The sequence below is a fragment of the Nanorana parkeri genome, unplaced genomic scaffold, assembly GCF_000935625.1.
Source record: "Nanorana parkeri isolate BGI_ZX_2015 unplaced genomic scaffold, ASM93562v1 scaffold686, whole genome shotgun sequence".
In the NCBI taxonomy this organism is placed as follows: Eukaryota; Metazoa; Chordata; class Amphibia; order Anura; family Dicroglossidae; genus Nanorana; species Nanorana parkeri.
In genome coordinates, this window is record NW_017306954.1 from 101,303 (window position 1) to 118,978 (window position 17,676).

A 17,676-nucleotide genomic window follows, 5' to 3' on the forward strand; every position below is an offset into this window, starting at 1 on the left:
GTTAACCCAGCAATGCAGATGTGCTGTCACTTGTAGCTCTACAAGTATGTGCAAACCTCTTACCCCCGGTTCTCCAGGCATGCAGAGCTGTGCTGTTGCTTGTAGTCCTCCATACATGTGCTCTTTTGCTAACTTGCAGTAGTATGGCAGCTTTAGGCATCAGCCGACCTCCCCTACTGATTCTTATTCAGCTTCTCAACCAATCAGTGCGGTCAGTGGCCAGTTCTGTGGTTCCTCCCTTTTGTTACTCTATTTAAACCCAGTGCAGCTCACAGGTTGCCGCCCGAGCAATGGTTTCCTAAGTTAGATGCCTTTTGCTCTAGAAGCTGAATTCCTTGAAGTTTATCCATGTCCTGACCTTCGGCTTGTTCCTGGAAATGCTAGTCTTCAGCCTGCCCTGACCTTCGGCTTGTTCCTGGAAATGCTAGTCTTCAGCCTGCCCTGACCTTCGGCTTGTTCCTGGAAATGCTAGTCTTCAGCCTGCCCTGACCTTCGGCTTGTTCCTGGAAATGCTAGTCTTCAGCCTGCCCTGACCTTCGGCTTGTTCCTGGAAATGCTAGTCTTCAGCCTGCCCTGACCTTCGGCTTGTTCCTGGAAATGCTAGTCTTCAGCCTGCCCTGACCTTCGGCTTGTTCCTGGAAATGCTAGTCTTCAGCCTGCCCTGACCTTCGGCTTGTTCCTGGAAATGCTAGTCTTCAGCCTGCCCTGACCTTCGGCTTGTTCCTGGAAATGCTAGTCTTCAGCCTGCCCTGACCTTCGGCTTGTTCCTGGAAATGCTAGTCTTCAGCCTGCCCTGACCTTCGGCTTGTTCCTGGAAATGCTAGTCTTCAGCCTGCCCTGACCTTCGGCTTGTTCCTGGAAATGCTAGTCTTCAGCCTGCCCTGACCTTCGGCTTGTTCCTGGAAATGCTAGTCTTCAGCCTGCCCTGACCTTCGGCTTGTTCCTGGAAATGCTAGTCTTCAGCCTGCCCTGACCTTCGGCTTGTTCCTGGAAATGCTAGTCTTCAGCCTGCCCTGACCTTCGGCTTGTTCCTGGAAATGCTAGTCTTCAGCCTGCCCTGACCTTCGGCTTGTTCCTGGAAATGCTAGTCTTCAGCCTGCCCTGACCTTCGGCTTGTTCCTGGAAATGCTAGTCTTCAGCCTGCCCTGACCTTCGGCTTGTTCCTGGAAATGCTAGTCTTCAGCCTGCCCTGACCTTCGGCTTGTTCCTGGAAATGCTAGTCTTCAGCCTGCCCTGACCTTCGGCTTGTTCCTGGAAATGCTAGTCTTCAGCCTGCCCTGACCTTCGGCTTGTTCCTGGAAATCCTTGTCTTCAGCCTGCCCTGACCTTCGGCTTGCTCCTAAATATCCTAGTCTTCAGTCTGCTCCTAACCTTCGGCTTGTTCCTGGAAATCCTAGTCTTCAGCCTGCCCCTGACCTCTGTTTTGTCTCCCGTTATGTGTCTGCAGCCTGTCCGGAGCTCTGGCTTTGTCAACCATCCTCGGCTGTTAGCTGAGTTGAGTGAACCTAGGGGCTGTGACCTGGGGTCAGCACGCAGCGTAACATCTCCATCTTCAGGAGCTCTGGGGAAGACCGGCTGGTCCTTACACCACGCGCCCTGTGGATCCCATGCTACCTACTAAGCATTGCGGCTCTCTGCCTAGTTCGTGAGCTTCCAGCTGAGCCTGACTTCCACTGCCTCATTCAGTTCCACAGCTCCTGTCTCTGCTAGAACTCCAGCTCTGGGGGGGCGGGCCCTGCAAGTGTAACCAGAGTACACATCCTTGATTCCTGGTCACTTCTTTGAGTTCCAATTAATGACATGTGCCAGCTCTGGTTGGTCCCTGACAGTCCCCTTGATCTGATGTTAATCCTTCTGGATCTTGAAAGGACTCTGCAACTGGACAGCCAGTAAAAGTGTCCATGTGTTGGATGTGTTAAAATGCCAGGAATTATTGCTGGAAGACATATTCGTTTGCTTTTCTGTCCTGACCATAAGGCCATGGTAACACTAGAGTAAAGGGGGAAAAAAGATGCATATCCTACAGTGCCCCAACCAAAGTCTTCATCAAGTAGAGCATTGTGGTGCACAAGCATCATCTGACTAGCCCATATAGCCTGCGGTAAACCTGTTTGAAGGAATGGAGGGAAACCGTCTTTGAACACTGTGCAAATCTGCTGCATACTCGCAAAGCTCTTATTGCTTCTAAAAATGGCTCTATGAAATATTGAAGTATGGGGATTAAAGATTTATGCTCACAGCCTATTTAAAAGTTGTATTTCTATTAGAGGAAACCTGTACTAAGAAAAAAAAAAAGGGCAGCCATTGCTGAGCTCCATCTGAATATGCTAGCTGCCTGACTTCCTCTGGCTTCATTCCTTTGCCACTGCCCCAGGCAAAGCTCGCATAGCAGGAAAACCACCATGAAGCATAAACTGCGGGTGGTTAATCTTACATATAAAAAAAGACTGCTGGCGTATCCGGGATGAGCTCAATGCCAGCCTTGTGTTGGTGGTCCCCGCTTGCCTTGCATGCGGTTTCTGACCACGCCGCTGTTGTGATGTGTTCTCTGGAGCTGGCTGTTTGTTTTCGGTCCACGTTATTCTCTGTGTGCCACGAAGATGTCGTCAATAAGAACCAATGGTGCTGCCCAGCTTACCCAACCAAATTCTCCCTTTCGTGAAGCCTAGAGGGTGAAAGCTGGTCAGTTGCTGTGTTCATATGAGAGGCCCTAGTTTCAGCCCCAGGGCAGTAGTAAGGTTGTTTTATACAGCCAGGAGCACACAGCAGTGGTATTGATGTACAAAGCTTAGACTTGAAGCAGAACTACAGCATTCAATATGAAAAAAAAACAATTCCTCCCTCCCCCCAAAAAATAAAACAGCCTTTACTTTAAAAAGAGAACTATGGCCGAACCTTTTTTTTGGCCTTAGTTCTCTTTTAGGGTCACATTTACTAATGTCCTCTTGTGACCCAAAACTCAGCATATAGCAGGCTATTGCCTGCTATATGCTGACAGTGCTGGAGGAACAAAGAGGGGAGGGGGGAACCCTGTGTGGAGCGATGGCTGACAGTCACCCCTCTCTGCAGGGAGAAGATGGTGAGCTGAGTGATCAGCAGTTTGTGATCGCACAGTCCTCGATCTGTTGAGCCGACGTGTCACAGCTGCCGTGTCAAACGTTGGCTCTAACTATAGGGATGATGAGTGTATTGAACTCTCCTGATTCTTCTTTAATACTTGCCTTCAGTCTGATGCTGACCCTGACAGTCTGCAACTCCACTAGATGTCGCCGCTCCTCCGGGTTGAATGACAGTCAGTGTCCGTCAACCCACTTCCTATGGGGGGGGAGGGGGCAGAAAAAAAAACTATATTTAAAGGAGAACTATGAGGTGAGTGATTTTCACTCAGCCTCATAGTTCTAGCCGACCTGTGACAATGAGACTGTCACACGTCGGCTCAATAGATCGGGAAGTGAGGGAACACATACCGTTGCTCGCTCACTTCTCGATCATCTCCCTGCAGAGACCCATGAATGTCACTCACGGCTCCCTGCAGGGTTTCCCCCCTCCCTGCTCCGATCCTCCAGTGCTGACTGGCGGGGGAGGGGCGGGTACAGCTGGCTCTGCCTCTAGATAGGCAGAGCCAGCTATCAATCACGCAGCTGGGTGGATCTCGACAATAATGTTGGGATCCGACCCGGCTGCAGCGGTCTCAGTATACCGCAAGCTGTAGCTCGCAATATACTTAGCTTTGGGTCACGGGAGGACGCTAGTTTATGTCCTCCCATGACGCTTAGGAGAGCTATGGGGAAAAGCCCTGACCCCATAGTTCTGCTTTTAAATTTTTGATATAAATCAGACTTTGTGTGTCCATCTTGTCTTTGCACGCTTTAGGCCGGTGTCTGTATTGCTTATATCGGCCAGCCACATTTTTGTACAGTGCTGCCAGAAATTGTATATTTGCTGAGCAATGTTACATAGTTACATAGTATTTGGGGTTGAATAAAGACATACGTCCATCAAGTCCAACCCATATAGGTATGTTCTTCTACTGTAGTGGCTTCTGCAATGGAGCAACATATGTGGTGTACCTTATGACCATTCATGGGTCAATAAGCGCTTATATTGTAGTTTCAAAGCCTAATCTTGTGTGTCTGTTTAGCAGATAACTCCTACAGTGTGCTAACCTTCACCCATCTAGAGGTAGGGGACCAATGTGTACCCAAAATCTATTTTGCTATGTAAAATTAATTTAAAGGAGAACTATGAGGTGAGTGCTTTTCACTCACCTCATAGTTCTAGCCGACCTGTGACAATGAGACTGTCACAGGTCGGCTCAGTAGATCGGGAGGTGAGCGAACGCATACCGGCGTTCGCTCACCTCTCGAGCCATGACAGGGGAGGGGCTGGATTCCCCCCTCCCCGCTCCGATCCTCCAGCGCTGACTGGCGGAATGGGGAGGGGGCCGGTACAGCTTGCTCTGCCTCTAGATAGGCCAAGCCAGCTGTCAGTCACGCAGCTGGGCGGATCCCGGCACAATTGTCGGGATCCGCTTCAGCTGCGGCGCCTCAGTATACAGCGAGCAGTAGCTCGCGGTATACTGCAGCGTCTCAGTATATAGAGGGCTGTAGCTCGAGGTATACTGAGCCTAGGGTGACGGGAGGACGCTAGTTTGTGTCTTCCCGTTACCCTAAGGAGAACTATGGGGAAAAGCCTTAACCCCATAGTTCTCCTTTAAGCAACATAAGAGCAAAGAACGTTTCACGGATTTTTGCATGCAGGGAGTTCAGGATGAAAATCTGTTTTCTTGTGCCCTGGGAGATTATTATTATTTATTACAGGTATTGTATATAGCGCTGACAGTTTACACCGTGCTTAACATAGTGCACATTTACATCAGTCCCTACCCTCAAGGAGCTTACAATATAAGGTCCCTATCTCTCACACACACACCATTTAGACAGGAGCCATTTGGAGTGTGGGTGGAAGCCGGAGTACCCAGAGGGAACCCACACAAGCACAGGGAGAACATGCAAACTCCTTGCACATAGCGTCCTGACCGGGATTTGAACCGGGGACCCCCAGTACTGCAAAGCAGAAGTGCTAACCACTAAGTCGCTGTAGAACCAAAACCGGGAGATGAGTGCTCTCGTGATACTTTTCAATATATATCTAATGTATGTCTATATTTTTCTAACCGTCCCGTCTCCTTCCTGCAGGTAAGATTAAGTACTCGGAGCGAGTGTACGACTCCTGCATGGATGCCTTTGACTGCCTCCCTCTGGCAGCTCTGCTTAACCAGCAGTTCCTGTGTGTGCACGGGGGTCTCTCCCCGGAAATCACCTGCCTGGACGACATCAGGAAAGTGAGTCCCACCTTATTCTGGGTAACGCTGCGGATTTATGGCCATCCTTGTCTATTCCTATGTGAACAATCATTTAAAGCTAATATTCAGGATTACTCTTGCATGTACAAGATTGCTTGCACACAGCTTTGAATGATTACATACAAACATACCACGGAGATGCCCCTACATAATCAGTGGCAAGGTAAGGACCAGTTCCCTGTATATGAGCTCATGGGGATCCAGAGTTCCTGGAAGGCAGGCAAGTCTCACTTCTCCTGCTGTATTCTTTGTGAAATAAGTATAGAATCCAGCGTTGAGAGTGAGGCTCGCCGTAGATGTTTAGATTTCTCTCATTCAGTCCATGAGCTGGATGAGAGAAAATTAATAGATTTACGCATCCAAACTAAACAGTGTAGATGGGGGAATCTCCATTGCCAGCGATATTATTCAGACAGCTGGTGCCCACGGCTGCCTGATAGGATGCAGCCGCTACTTGGCTGATCATTTTGTGCCAAGCACTGACTGGTGGGAAGAATTCTGGGAAAGGGAGTTGGGGCATGCCTTGGCACAGGGGACAATGGGACTGGTATTTTGCCCTTACTACCTTAATTCTGCTTTCTCCTTCTCTCCACCTCATCAGTTAGACAGATTCAAGGAGCCGCCCGCTTTCGGCCCCATGTGTGACCTGCTATGGTCCGACCCTGCCGAGGATTATGGCAATGAGAAGACACTGGAGCACTTTACCCACAACACAGTGCGCGGCTGCTCCTATTTCTACAGGTAATTGTCCTGTACTCGGCATGTACTACATACCATAGCTTTCTGTTGTATTTTACAGCTCATTCCTATAATCATTAATTAATATGACGCCTGTGTTTTTATAGCTACCCCGCTGTCTGTGAATTCCTGCAGAACAACAATCTCCTGTCAGTGATCCGGGCCCATGAAGCACAGGATGCTGGGTAATGCCTTTCTCTTCCCATTGTTATCTGGCAGAAAAAAAATATGCGGTCACGTCATACTGTGGTTTCCTCTCTGGGTGATGTTAAATAAATAGGGAGGGGAGGGCAGATAAGAGGTGCAGCTTGCAGAGCCTGGCAATACTTATGAAGAAATGTGTACATTCTTTTGTTGGATTAAAAAAGCGTCAGTAAGTGTTTGCCGTAGAAGGTGGACAGTGATGCTGAGTCACATGGCGATGCCCGTTATACACCACACATCATGCTTCTCTTTCAATTTGCAGCTACCGGATGTACCGAAAGAGCCAGACGACTGGTTTCCCATCTCTCATCACCATTTTCTCTGCACCGAATTACCTTGATGTATACAACAACAAAGGTTAGAGGGATCTCTGGCTTGTGTGCGTCTTTTAGTTAAAGGGGACTTCCAACATTTTATAAAATAAGAACAGAACGCTCCAAACTAATGGACTGTACAGGGTGACCACTCTTTCCTGCCTGGCTAATGATTCTGCTCCAGTAGTCAGTCAAAACATGTTGCTTTGGGGAAGTTCATTACTCCCTATACCAGGGGTGCCAACAATTTTTCATCTGGAGATCTACTTTTCAAATGACGAGCTCAATGAGATCCACCAACGAAAAAGCACCTTTATTTAAAAAACGAGCACATTAAAATCGTTACTGGGACCTCTCTCTCTCTTTCTCTCTTTCTCTCTTTCTTTCTCTCTTTCTCTCTTTCTCTCTTTCTCTCTTTCTCTCTTTCTCTCTTTCTCTCTTTCTCTCTTTCTCTTTCTCTTTCTCTTTCTCTTTCTCTTTCTCTTTCTCTTTCTCTCTCTCCACGGGAGGGAGCTCAGGTAACCCCTGCCCTATACCATACATACCATCACTGATGGTCGGGATATTTTCTTCACTTCTTACTGTATGTGGAGACAATTTTTTAAAGCCATTGATTTGAGTGAGGTGGCAGAGTGTCCAGTACGGCAAGTATCAATGTGTATGTACTGCGCTGTGTATCTGTTCTGTCACTCAAGGGTCGCAGCGAACCTCCAGGATTCACAACGTTCGCTGACAATTTGCAGGTTCACTGCCAGAAATAAGGAACAACCTGTAATAATGTAGTGCATAGCCTTTCCCCTTGTTCAGATGGGTCACAAGAGCCAAGGTACGGCAGCCATATTGTCAGTGTGTGTTGAAACTAGAAAGAGACACTTTCTTCTTTTTATTTTTTAAGCCATCGGTACATGCTACCCTTGGCAGTGCCTGATTTCCCATGCCGAGTGTTTGATGATAGCTTGCTTATTAGCAATACAAATCCCTATTAAATACCCCCAAAAGTGTTCACCGCAGAGCTCTTCAAGCAAGATTTGCAAAACCACTGAGCCCAGGCAGATTTTCTCACCCCAGGCTGTGACTGTTTGTACTTTGTATATAGCAGACTGCCTGGACAGAAGAGCCATTGTCTGAGATATATTGTATGTATGAGAGACAATATGAGCACTGAGTGATCTTTGCATGTTGTCAGTTTTATGGTAATTGCTCAAACTTTGTACACAAGACACAGGGTTCTCACTGCCTGTACGCTTTGTGTGAAAAACTGCTGAGCGGTCAACACCTGTATTTAAAACAGTATTCCGTCACTGTCTCGATGAGAGGCTACAAGTGTCCCTCCCTGATCTTTGATGGTAGGAGATTCCCCGTCTAAAGATCTATTCTGTTATTCTTATGTCATTTGTAGGGTATTGCAGCTGCACAGCCTGACCTGTGTATGATAATATTACCATATTGCAGTCTATAAAGGCACAGAACATTGCAACTTCTATATTGCCTGACCAGTGGATAGGTCCAGAATATGATTCTGTTACACTCTGTACAGGAAGAGGACAATACACCGCCTGGAAACTGTGCTAATAAACGTATGCACACTCTGCAGAGACAAAGAAACCCTGCTTGCAGGATGCATCATATAACCTTATTCCACTATACGTAGTAGGTGGTCACAATCACCTGGACTTGTCCTGTAATGTTGAAGATGTATTGTAGCTTCTCTAAGCCACCACTTCAGTTCCAGCGAGTGTCCGGGAGATAGCCCAGCGTTTATATCCACGAAAGCAGCAAAAGCACCCTAATCCCTGTGTCCTTCAAACCCAGTAATACACTGCGATATAAGTTTATACATCCAAAAGACTTAACAGCCAATCGCAAGCGAATTGCAAAGACCTGTACATCTGGGGAGAGAGAACAACATCTCGAGAAATGAATGGTCCAGCATAGGAGGGCAGATTCTACAGGTCTCTGCAGTTTTTCTACACCTTAAAGTAGAACTATGGGGTCAGTGTTTTTCCGCATAGTTCTCCTTAGGGTAATGTGAGGACGCAAACTAGCGTCCTCCCGTTACCCTAAGCTCAGTATACCGCGAGCTACAGCTCGCGGTATACTGAGCCGCAGCCGGAGCGGATCCCGTCATCGATGTCTGGATCCGCCCAGCTGCGTGAGTGACAGCTGGCTCGGCCTATCTAGAGGCAGAGCCAGCTGTACCCGCCCCCTCCCCTGTCTGTTCCGCCAGTCAGCGCTGGCGGATTGGAGCGGGGAGGGGGGAATCCAGCCCCTCCCCTGTCATGGCAGAGAGCCGTGACAGGATCGAGAGGTGAGAGAACGCCGGTATGTGTTTGCTCACCTCCCGATCTACTGAGCCGACCTGTGACAGTCTCATTGTCACAGGTCGGCTAGAACTATGAGGTGAGTGGAAATCACTCATCTCATAGTTCTCCTTTAAGGAAAGGGGACATCCTTTCGAGGACAGGGAGGTGCACATTTTGAACAGAGAGAACAACTGGTCCCCAAACTGTAACAACCATCCCTGAACAGTGGTAGGGGCCTTTGATACCCTCTGTCTTCCACTTATAATACCATCGTAACATCTCTACCCCAGCGATTTGAAAACTATTCACACTTTGGGCCATATGAATCGAATTATTAACAGGGAGGGTTGTCTCAGTTTGACTGATGGCCTTTTTAATGCCTCTTGTGAACCAGTTGTCCCCACTGTCCAGAACCATCCCTAAATGGGTGGGCCTTCCACACCACACATATAATGCCATTTTAACATCTCTACCCCGACGACTTGACAATTCTCACCTTCAGCCATGTAAATCGTGAAATTACCACTTACGGAGATTTACTGAAACCAAGGATGGGATTATGTAATTAGAACATGATGGCTCCACAACGTTCAGACCTTCCATCCTGTTCTTGGACAATCAACATCTAAATATTCCATGGTGATCGGTGTCGGTGCTACCTATGTGAATACAAATGTTGGGGTATGTTCCTGACACTCATTGGAGCTGAAGTGGCTTGGAGACAGATGAATGTGACCAACTAGTACTAGCTATACCATCCCCCCGCCCAATGAATCCCCGCCTGCCGAAGCCCTGCCCCCCAACCCGCTCCCCTAACTAGTGTGCAGGAGACAGGGAGGAGCCTCCCTGCCCCTCACTTGCTCGTCACTGCTGAGGCATCGAGATCGATGGCCTCAGTGGGTTTTTCTTTCTTTTTTTGATTGGACTGCTTGGACCAATTGCGCTTTGCCATTGATTCCAGCCATCCACAGAGCTCGCGCCTCTAACACCGAGTAGAGGCTGTGACAGCTCTTGCCTCACCAAGTTAGGTAACACAAGCAGTGGGGAAGCCCGCTGCCGTGTAACCTAACTACCTGTCAAAAGCCGGATGCAGCGCTGCCTGTAATTAGCAAGCAGCGCTCCGTCCATGACAGGTTACACAGCGGGGAGGATTTCCATGACAGGTTACACAGTGGGGAGGATTTCCCTGACAGGTTACACAGTGGGGAGGATTTCCCTGACAGGTTACACAGCGGGGAGGATTTCCCTGACAGGTTACACAGCGGGGAGGATTTCCCTGCTGTGTAACCTGTAACATGCCGATCTGAATGGAGAAAAAGCTGTCAGCTTCAGACTTGAAGCTGACAGCTATTTCCTCCATAATACTAGGTGAGGCTTCGTCTCACCTGCCTCCCCTGACCGCACGTCCCTGGTTCTGTTACGCTCTCATCAGGCACCACGCTGCAATTCTGTCACAGTCCATCTCCATACAACGTTGAGTGTCATTTTCTGGCAGAATTTTGCATGTAAATCATCCTGATTCAGGCCATTCTAATAGTCGTTTCTCCTCAAAGGTGTTTAATGCCAAAACCATTGAGAAGGTCTCTGACTTACCTATCCAGAAAACTCATTTAGAATAAATTTAGTTCACTTTCGTGGGTAACTTTTTCATGATTGGGGTATTCAGTGTCTCTGTCAGCAGAGTAATTCTAATCAGACGTTTTTTTTCCCCCTTCAGACCAGCACTTGTCTGTGTTGGGGAGGAAGGGACACGCAATCTCCAGCATGGAGTCAGTGTGTTCATCTCAAAGCAACCTTCATTGTGACTATATTTGCTAGTGACAGTCTGTTCATCACAAATCAACAGTTCCATTCTCAAGGTTAACAGTACAGGCCGCTGTGGCATGTGCTGATACACGTGCATGGTCATGTGCTCATTTTACAGCAAGTACACACGATGTTAAGTTAAAGGGGACCGTCACCTTCATTCTCCACTTTCCCCTAGAGCACATGTTAACTCCTCGTAAACCACATTTTTTTGTTGTTTTACTCTAAATACATTTTGTAGGGTTCCCCTACATGTTCTTCCACCTTTCCTTTCTTGTCTAGGTAGAACGATTTAGCTGCCCATCTCTCCTGGGTTCTGCAGCCGGCCTCCTGATGACATACACGTGGCTAATGTGTAATTTTTGTAGGTTGCCCTGAAGCCTCCTGGGATGTGTGATGTGAGTTTCCCAGGAGGCTTCAGGGCAACCTACAAAAATTACACATTAGCCACGTGTGTCATCAGGAGGCCGGCTGCAGAACCCAGGAGAGACGGGTTCGATGTCGGCGCGGGACTTCTGGGGTACAGCTGCAGACTACAATAGACAACACTGGATTCACTTGATGTGTGAATACATTAACCCATCAAAAATAATAAGAGGGGATTGAACTCAGGAGCTCGGTCACTATCAGTGGATCATAAAGTGAACCTGTGCTTTACTCACCTATAGCTTGAAGCAAAACTTTTTTTTTTTAATTCTGAATAAAAGATATGAATGGTGAATAACCCCATCAAGTTTCTTGTTATCAGTGTCTTATTGGAGATGTTTCCTTTCACTTCCTGTCCCAGAGACACTACAGGAAGTAAAAGGAAATATCTCTATATTTAGGGTCAACATCCTATAGACATTTGTTGCTGGAAGAGGTCCTCCCTGACCTCCTGATTCAGAGACCACTGTAAAATTTAGATTCCCTGTTAAAGCGACAGTGTGAACCAGAAGTAATAGAGAAGGTGATCTCCCCAGAAGAGACACAAACATCAATAAAAACCTGACAGAGGATCTAACGATTCCTTATGCTATTTAAAACTAAAAAAAAAACAATTTTGCCTAGAGATACACTTATATTTAACAGAGCCACAATTTTACCACAGTTGTCCATTTACTACTTTTAAAGGAGAACTATGGGGTTAAGGCTTTTCCCCATAGTTCTCCTTAGGGTAACAGGAGGACACAAACTAGCGTCCTGTCACCCTAAGCTCACCCTAAGCTGCAGCTCGCGGTATACTGAGACGCCGCAGCTGAAGCGGATCCTGACAATTATGTCTGGATCCGCCCAGCTGCGTGACTGACAGCTGGCTCTGCCTATCTAGAGGCAGAGCCAGCTGTGCCCGCCCCGTCCGTTACGCCAGCCAGCGCTGGCGGAGCGGGGAGAGGGGAATCCAGCCCCTTCCCTGTCACGGCAGAGAGCCGTGACAGGATCGAGAGGTGAGCGAACGCCGGTATGTGTTCGCTCACCTCCCGATCTACTGAGCCGACCTGTGACAGTCTCATTGTCACAGGTCGGCTAGAACTATGAGGCGAGTGAAAAGCACTCACCTCATAGTTCTCCTTTTAATGAGCGTCATGTCATGTGTTGTGTTAAGACAGCCTATTTAAAATGAGGGGGGCTACCAGTGCACCCTAACATGCTTAAAGAAGAACTCCAGTAAATACTTTAATTAACCCTTGCAGTGAGGCTTACCCCCACACTGCAAGGGTTACCTGCTGGTTTTTGTCTAGGGTCAAGAAAAATGTTACACTCACCCAGTGCTCCGAGCAGGCTTGTTCTTAGACCGGTCCGGTTTTAGCCTCTCCCCCTCCTCTGCAGGAGTTTAAGGACCCATAAATCATCACATTCTATACACCAGGGGCGCCCACAATTTTTCGTCTGGAGATCTACTTTTCAAATGACGAGCTTTTTTTAAAAACACCTTTATTTAAAAAACAAGCACATTAAAATCGTTACTGGGACTACTGCCTCTCTCTCTCTCTCCCCTGTCTCTTCTCTCTCTCTCTCTCTCTCCCCTGTCTCTTCTCTCTCTCTCTCTCTCTCCCCTGTCTCTTCTCTCTCTCTCTCTCTCTCCCCTGTCTCTTCTCTCTCTCTCTCTCTCTCCCCTGTCTCTTCTCTCTCTCTCTCTCTCTCCCCTGTCTCTTCTCTCTCTCTCTCTCTCTCCCCTGTCTCTTCTCTCTCTCTCTCTCTCTCCCCTGTCTCTTCTCTCTCTCTCTCTCTCTCCCCTGTCTCTTCTCTCTCTCTCTCTCTCTCCCCTGTCTCTTCTCTCTCTCTCTCTCTCTCCCCTGTCTCTTCTCTCTCTCTCTCTCTCTCCCCTGTCTCTTCTCTCTCTCTCTCTCTCTCCCCTGTCTCTTCTCTCTCTCTCTCTCTCTCCCCTGTCTCTTCTCTCTCTCTCTCTCTCTCCCCTGTCTCTTCTCTCTCTCTCTCTCTCTCCCCTGTCTCTTCTCTCTCTCTCTCTCTCTCCCCTGTCTCTTCTCTCTCTCTCTCTCTCTCCTGTCTCTTCTATCTCTGTTCTCTCTGCTGTCTCTCCTTACCTGCGCTGCAGCAGCTTCTCAGGTCCCCTCTCACGTGCGCTGTCCTGTCCTCCCGCGGTGCTCGTTTGACCGACGCTGCAGACGGGGAGAGGTGCCCTGCCCCTTCCCGTCTGCAGCATCTGACACATTCAGCCGTACGAGCACCGTGGGAGGGAGTTTAGGTCTGTGAGCCGATCACAATTTTTTTTTTTTTAACAGGTATAGCTTTTATTATTTTATAAGACACATGACTACAAACAGCACAAGAAAAGTCAATTCTGCAATTCACATCACAAAACAAATTCAGTACAAAATAATAATACATAATAAAACATTAAAACAAGAAATCAAACAAAATTACATACATGACTAGACACAAGACCTAAGCACACTAAAAAGTGGATCTACCGCACCATATGTAGACACACCCATGGGCCAGATCATGGTATGTGAACTGCTCGGGGGGAGGGGGGAGGAGGAGAAAAGGTGAGAGGGGAGGGAAGAAGGAGGAGGGGGGAGAGAAGGCTCCGCCTCAGGACCCAATAGAGAGATGTAAACTTCCACCAGCTATAACCGGAAGCTGATCGCGATTTACCAGTGTTCGCTTTGCGATCGACTGGAAGATCACGAGCAACCTAATGGGCACCCCTGCTATACACCGTGTATAGATGTGAAGATACTGAGGAACATGCCCATGCTGCAGCGTAGGAGGAGAGGGGCTGGAGGGAGCGCTGTGACAGCCGGCTGGCTTGGAGGTGCGAATGAGTATAACTTTGTTATTTTTTAACCTAGACAAAAAACAAGCACTTAACCCTTGCAATGCCGGGGTACCCCCACTGCAAGGATTAATAAAGCATTTTCCTGGAGTCCTTCTTTAAAGACGCACATGACACTTTTTTTTTTGTGTAGCGCAACTTCCATTGCGTTGCGGCACACTAAAACACAAGTGCCTTGCCGTGGCGTTCCGGCTCAAAATGCAATGCAGCAACAACCCATGTCGCGTGTGAATCTGGTGTAAAGGTTTAAAGAGCACTGTTGGGTTGATTTTATGAATAGTAGGGCTGCAACAACTAATCGACATAATCGATTATGAAAATAATCGTTAGCTGCAGCCCTAATGAATAGCGGAGGGTATGGCCTGTGTTTGATGGTCCATCGCTTGTTAGAAGATGACACTGATAATGTGGATTCTATGGACAACAGCCCTAGTTGTCATCTGCTCCAGTCTCTGTGACAGATCTTTGCTGGTACTTTGTAATAGATAAAAGATGGCAATGTGTATGTTACACATAGGTGGGTGATTGTGATTGCACCAGTATGTCTTTGTGTGGCTGGAGTCAGAGTCATCACTGTGTGTGCGTGTGTGCATGCGTGTGCGTGTGTGTTTGAAGTCTGTGCAGCCAATACTGTGCATGTTGGAAGCAGCTACTAGCACTTCTTGTTTGTGTAGGCGTCTGCAATGTATGTGAAATCATCTCTTTCCTCTCCTCTCTCCTCACAGCCGCAGTGCTCAAATATGAGAATAACGTGATGAACATCCGTCAATTTAATTGCTCTCCACATCCTTACTGGCTGCCAAACTTCATGGATGTGTTCTCTTGGTCTTTGCCCTTTGTTGGGGAGAAAGGTAATGAAGACAATGCACTCGGTATATATACACAGATAGAGGCGCACTGTACTGTATATGTAAGCTCATACTAGGAACAAAGCTCTTTTGTTAGCATGAGAATAGATTATGAAGAGTTACATCGGCAGGTGACTATAAAAAGGTTCCCTTTACGTGTAGTTATTATTGTATTGTCATGCAGCTTCCTCTAACTGCACACACCCATATATATTTGAAGACAATGGACGGGATTTATTAAATGAGTATAAAGTTCACTCGGTCCAGTGAGCCTTTGTTTACTTCAGACACCCGATGTTGTACATGGAGAGTACAATGACTGCGCGATCGAAGTAAATTTGGCTTCATGGGACTAAGTGAACATTGTTCCCCTTTAAAGTGACTCGCTTTGATACAAAAATATTAAAAAATCAGGACCTGAAAAAGGAAAAGGTTCATACTTGTGTGTCCCACCACTTGTTGCTCTGCCCTGCTGCACAGTGTCGCCTGCCGTGCTGCACACTCCTGGAAGTGTCGCCTGCCGTGCTGCACACTCCTGGAAGTGTCGCCTGCCGTGCTGCACACTCCTGGAAGTGTCGCCTGGTCTGCTGCACACTCCTGGAAGTGTCGCCTGGCCTGCTGCACACTCCTGGAAGTGTCGCCTGGTCTGCTGCACACTGCTGGAAGTGTCGCCTGGCCTGCTGCACACTCCTGGAAGTGTCGCCTGGCCTGCTGCACACTCCTGTAAGTGTCGCCTGGCCTGCTGCACACTGCTGTAAGTGTCGCCTGGTCTGCTGCACACTGCTGGAAGTGTCGCCTGGTCTGCTGCACACTGCTGGAAGTGTCGCCTGGTCTGCTGCACACTGCTGGAAGTGTCGCCTGGTCTGCTGCACACTGCTGGAAGTGTCGCCTGGTCTGCTGCACACTCCTGGAAGTGTCGCCTGGCCTGCTGCACACTCCTGGAAGTGTCGCCTGCCCTTAAGTTTGATCCTAAGAGATCTAGGGATGTCATTGCATGAGATATTCGGGGTCTGATAAGTGATGTGAGATGGTAATTGTACATTGTTGTCTTCCAGTCACTGAGATGCTGGTGAATATTCTCAGTATCTGCTCGGATGATGAACTGATCACAGAAGGAGAGGACCCGCTGGAAAGTAAGACAAATACAGAACCTGTTTTCTCTATTGTTCTCATTTCCTTATTACATTGCATCTCTTGCTGTGCTTCTTCTGCTACCTGATTACCTTGCCCAGAGGTGGACAACTCCGGCCCTCCAGCCTTTGTAGAACTACAAGTCCCACAAGGCTTTGCAAGACTTACAGTTACAGGCATGACACCCAGAGGCAGAGGAATGTTGGGATTTGTAGTTAAAGCACAGCTGGAGGGCCGGAGTTGCCCACCCCCGCCTTAGGGAATAAGGAAGGAATTTATTTTCCTCCGTTGGAGCAAATTGGACCAAGCTTTATGCTTGCCTTCCTCTGGATCTACTGTGTTTATAGAGTCCTGTGTGTGTGTATGGAGGTTTTCAATGCATGTATGCTTTTTTTTTTTCCATTGGTTGAACCTGATGGATTTGTGTAGATTTTCATCCTGACTGTAACTACTCTGCATGTAGTTTACATCGCCTGTAATATTATAAAGCATCATCTTACAGATGGCAGATTGTGCCGCTCGGAATCTGCAGGCATATTTCTCACCATTTTCACAGCTCCAGACTGGCAGCTGAATGAATGTCATACGTGATGATAAAATACTCTTTACTTATCCTCCCGAGATCCCGTAGAGGAATGTATGGGGTCAGTAACAATACTCGGGTATTCTGTGGCTTTTGGTGATGCTCATTTTGGCATTAAGAGCACCACCATAGTCGTAATGCTTCCTTCCTTCAGTTAGTTTGCCAGAGTACACAACTCTCCCATACATCCGCTTAAAGAGCAGGCACTAGCACTGCAAGCCTGGTGTTAAATTTTAGCAGGTGTGTGGCAGCTCTGTATAAAGATGGGTTTCCGGTGATCACACAAGCAGATTGATCATATTATCTCTAGATCAGGGGCGCCCACAATCTTTCATCTGGAGATCTACTTTTCAAATGACGAGCTCAATGAGATCTACCAACGAAAAAACACCTGCATTCAATGGCACCACAGCCACGCCCCCCTGCCCACAGTGCGCTTGCCCACACCCGGAACGCAGGCACATTAGTGCCTGCGTTCCGGTCCAGTGCGAACTGCAAAAATGCTGCGAGCACTATTTTTGCAGATCGCACTGGACTGGAACGCAGACACTAATGTTCCTGCGTCTCAGGTGCGGGCGATCGCACTGGAGACGTGGCTGCGGTGCCATTGACTTCAATGCACCACCACATCCCCTCTCTCTCTTCTTTCTTTCCTCATGCTCTCTTTCCCCTTTTTCCATCTGCTGTCTCTTCTCTCTCTCTCTGCTGTCTCTTCTCTCACTTTCTCTGCTGTCTCTTCTCTCACTTTCTCTGCTGTCTCTCCTCTCACTTTCTCTGCTGTCTCTCCTCTCACTTTCTCTGCTGTCTCTCCGCTCACTTTCTCTGCTGTCTCTCCGCTCACTTTCTCTGCTGTCTCTTCTCTCTCCTGTCTGTCTTTTCTTACCTCCACTGCAGCAGCTTCCCAGGTCTCCTCTCGTGCGCCGGCACCTGTCCTCCCGCTGTGCTCGTGTGGCCGACGTTGCACACACAGAGAGAGTTGTCCCGCCCCTTCCCGTCTGCGACATCTGACACATTCAGCCGCACTAGCGGGAGGGAGCTCTGGTCAGTGAGCGGATCGCGATCTACCAGTATTTGCCTTGCGATCGACCTAATGGGCACCCCTGACCT

General features: G+C 48.1%; 1 protein-coding gene across 1 annotated transcript in view; it reads left to right on the plus strand.

Annotated features, from left to right (window-relative positions):
* The window catches only part of PPP3CC (protein phosphatase 3 catalytic subunit gamma), a 75,061-nt gene that overhangs the window by 47,907 nt on the left and 9,478 nt on the right, over positions 1 to 17,676 (plus strand). Inside the window, exons 5-10 of the mRNA XM_018563691.1 lie at positions 5,199 to 5,344; positions 5,967 to 6,106; positions 6,211 to 6,288; positions 6,570 to 6,664; positions 14,733 to 14,858; positions 15,911 to 15,988. Of these exons, the coding sequence (XP_018419193.1) occupies positions 5,199 to 5,344; positions 5,967 to 6,106; positions 6,211 to 6,288; positions 6,570 to 6,664; positions 14,733 to 14,858; positions 15,911 to 15,988 (663 nt within the window). The remainder of the gene's footprint in view (positions 1 to 5,198; positions 5,345 to 5,966; positions 6,107 to 6,210; positions 6,289 to 6,569; positions 6,665 to 14,732; positions 14,859 to 15,910; positions 15,989 to 17,676) is intronic.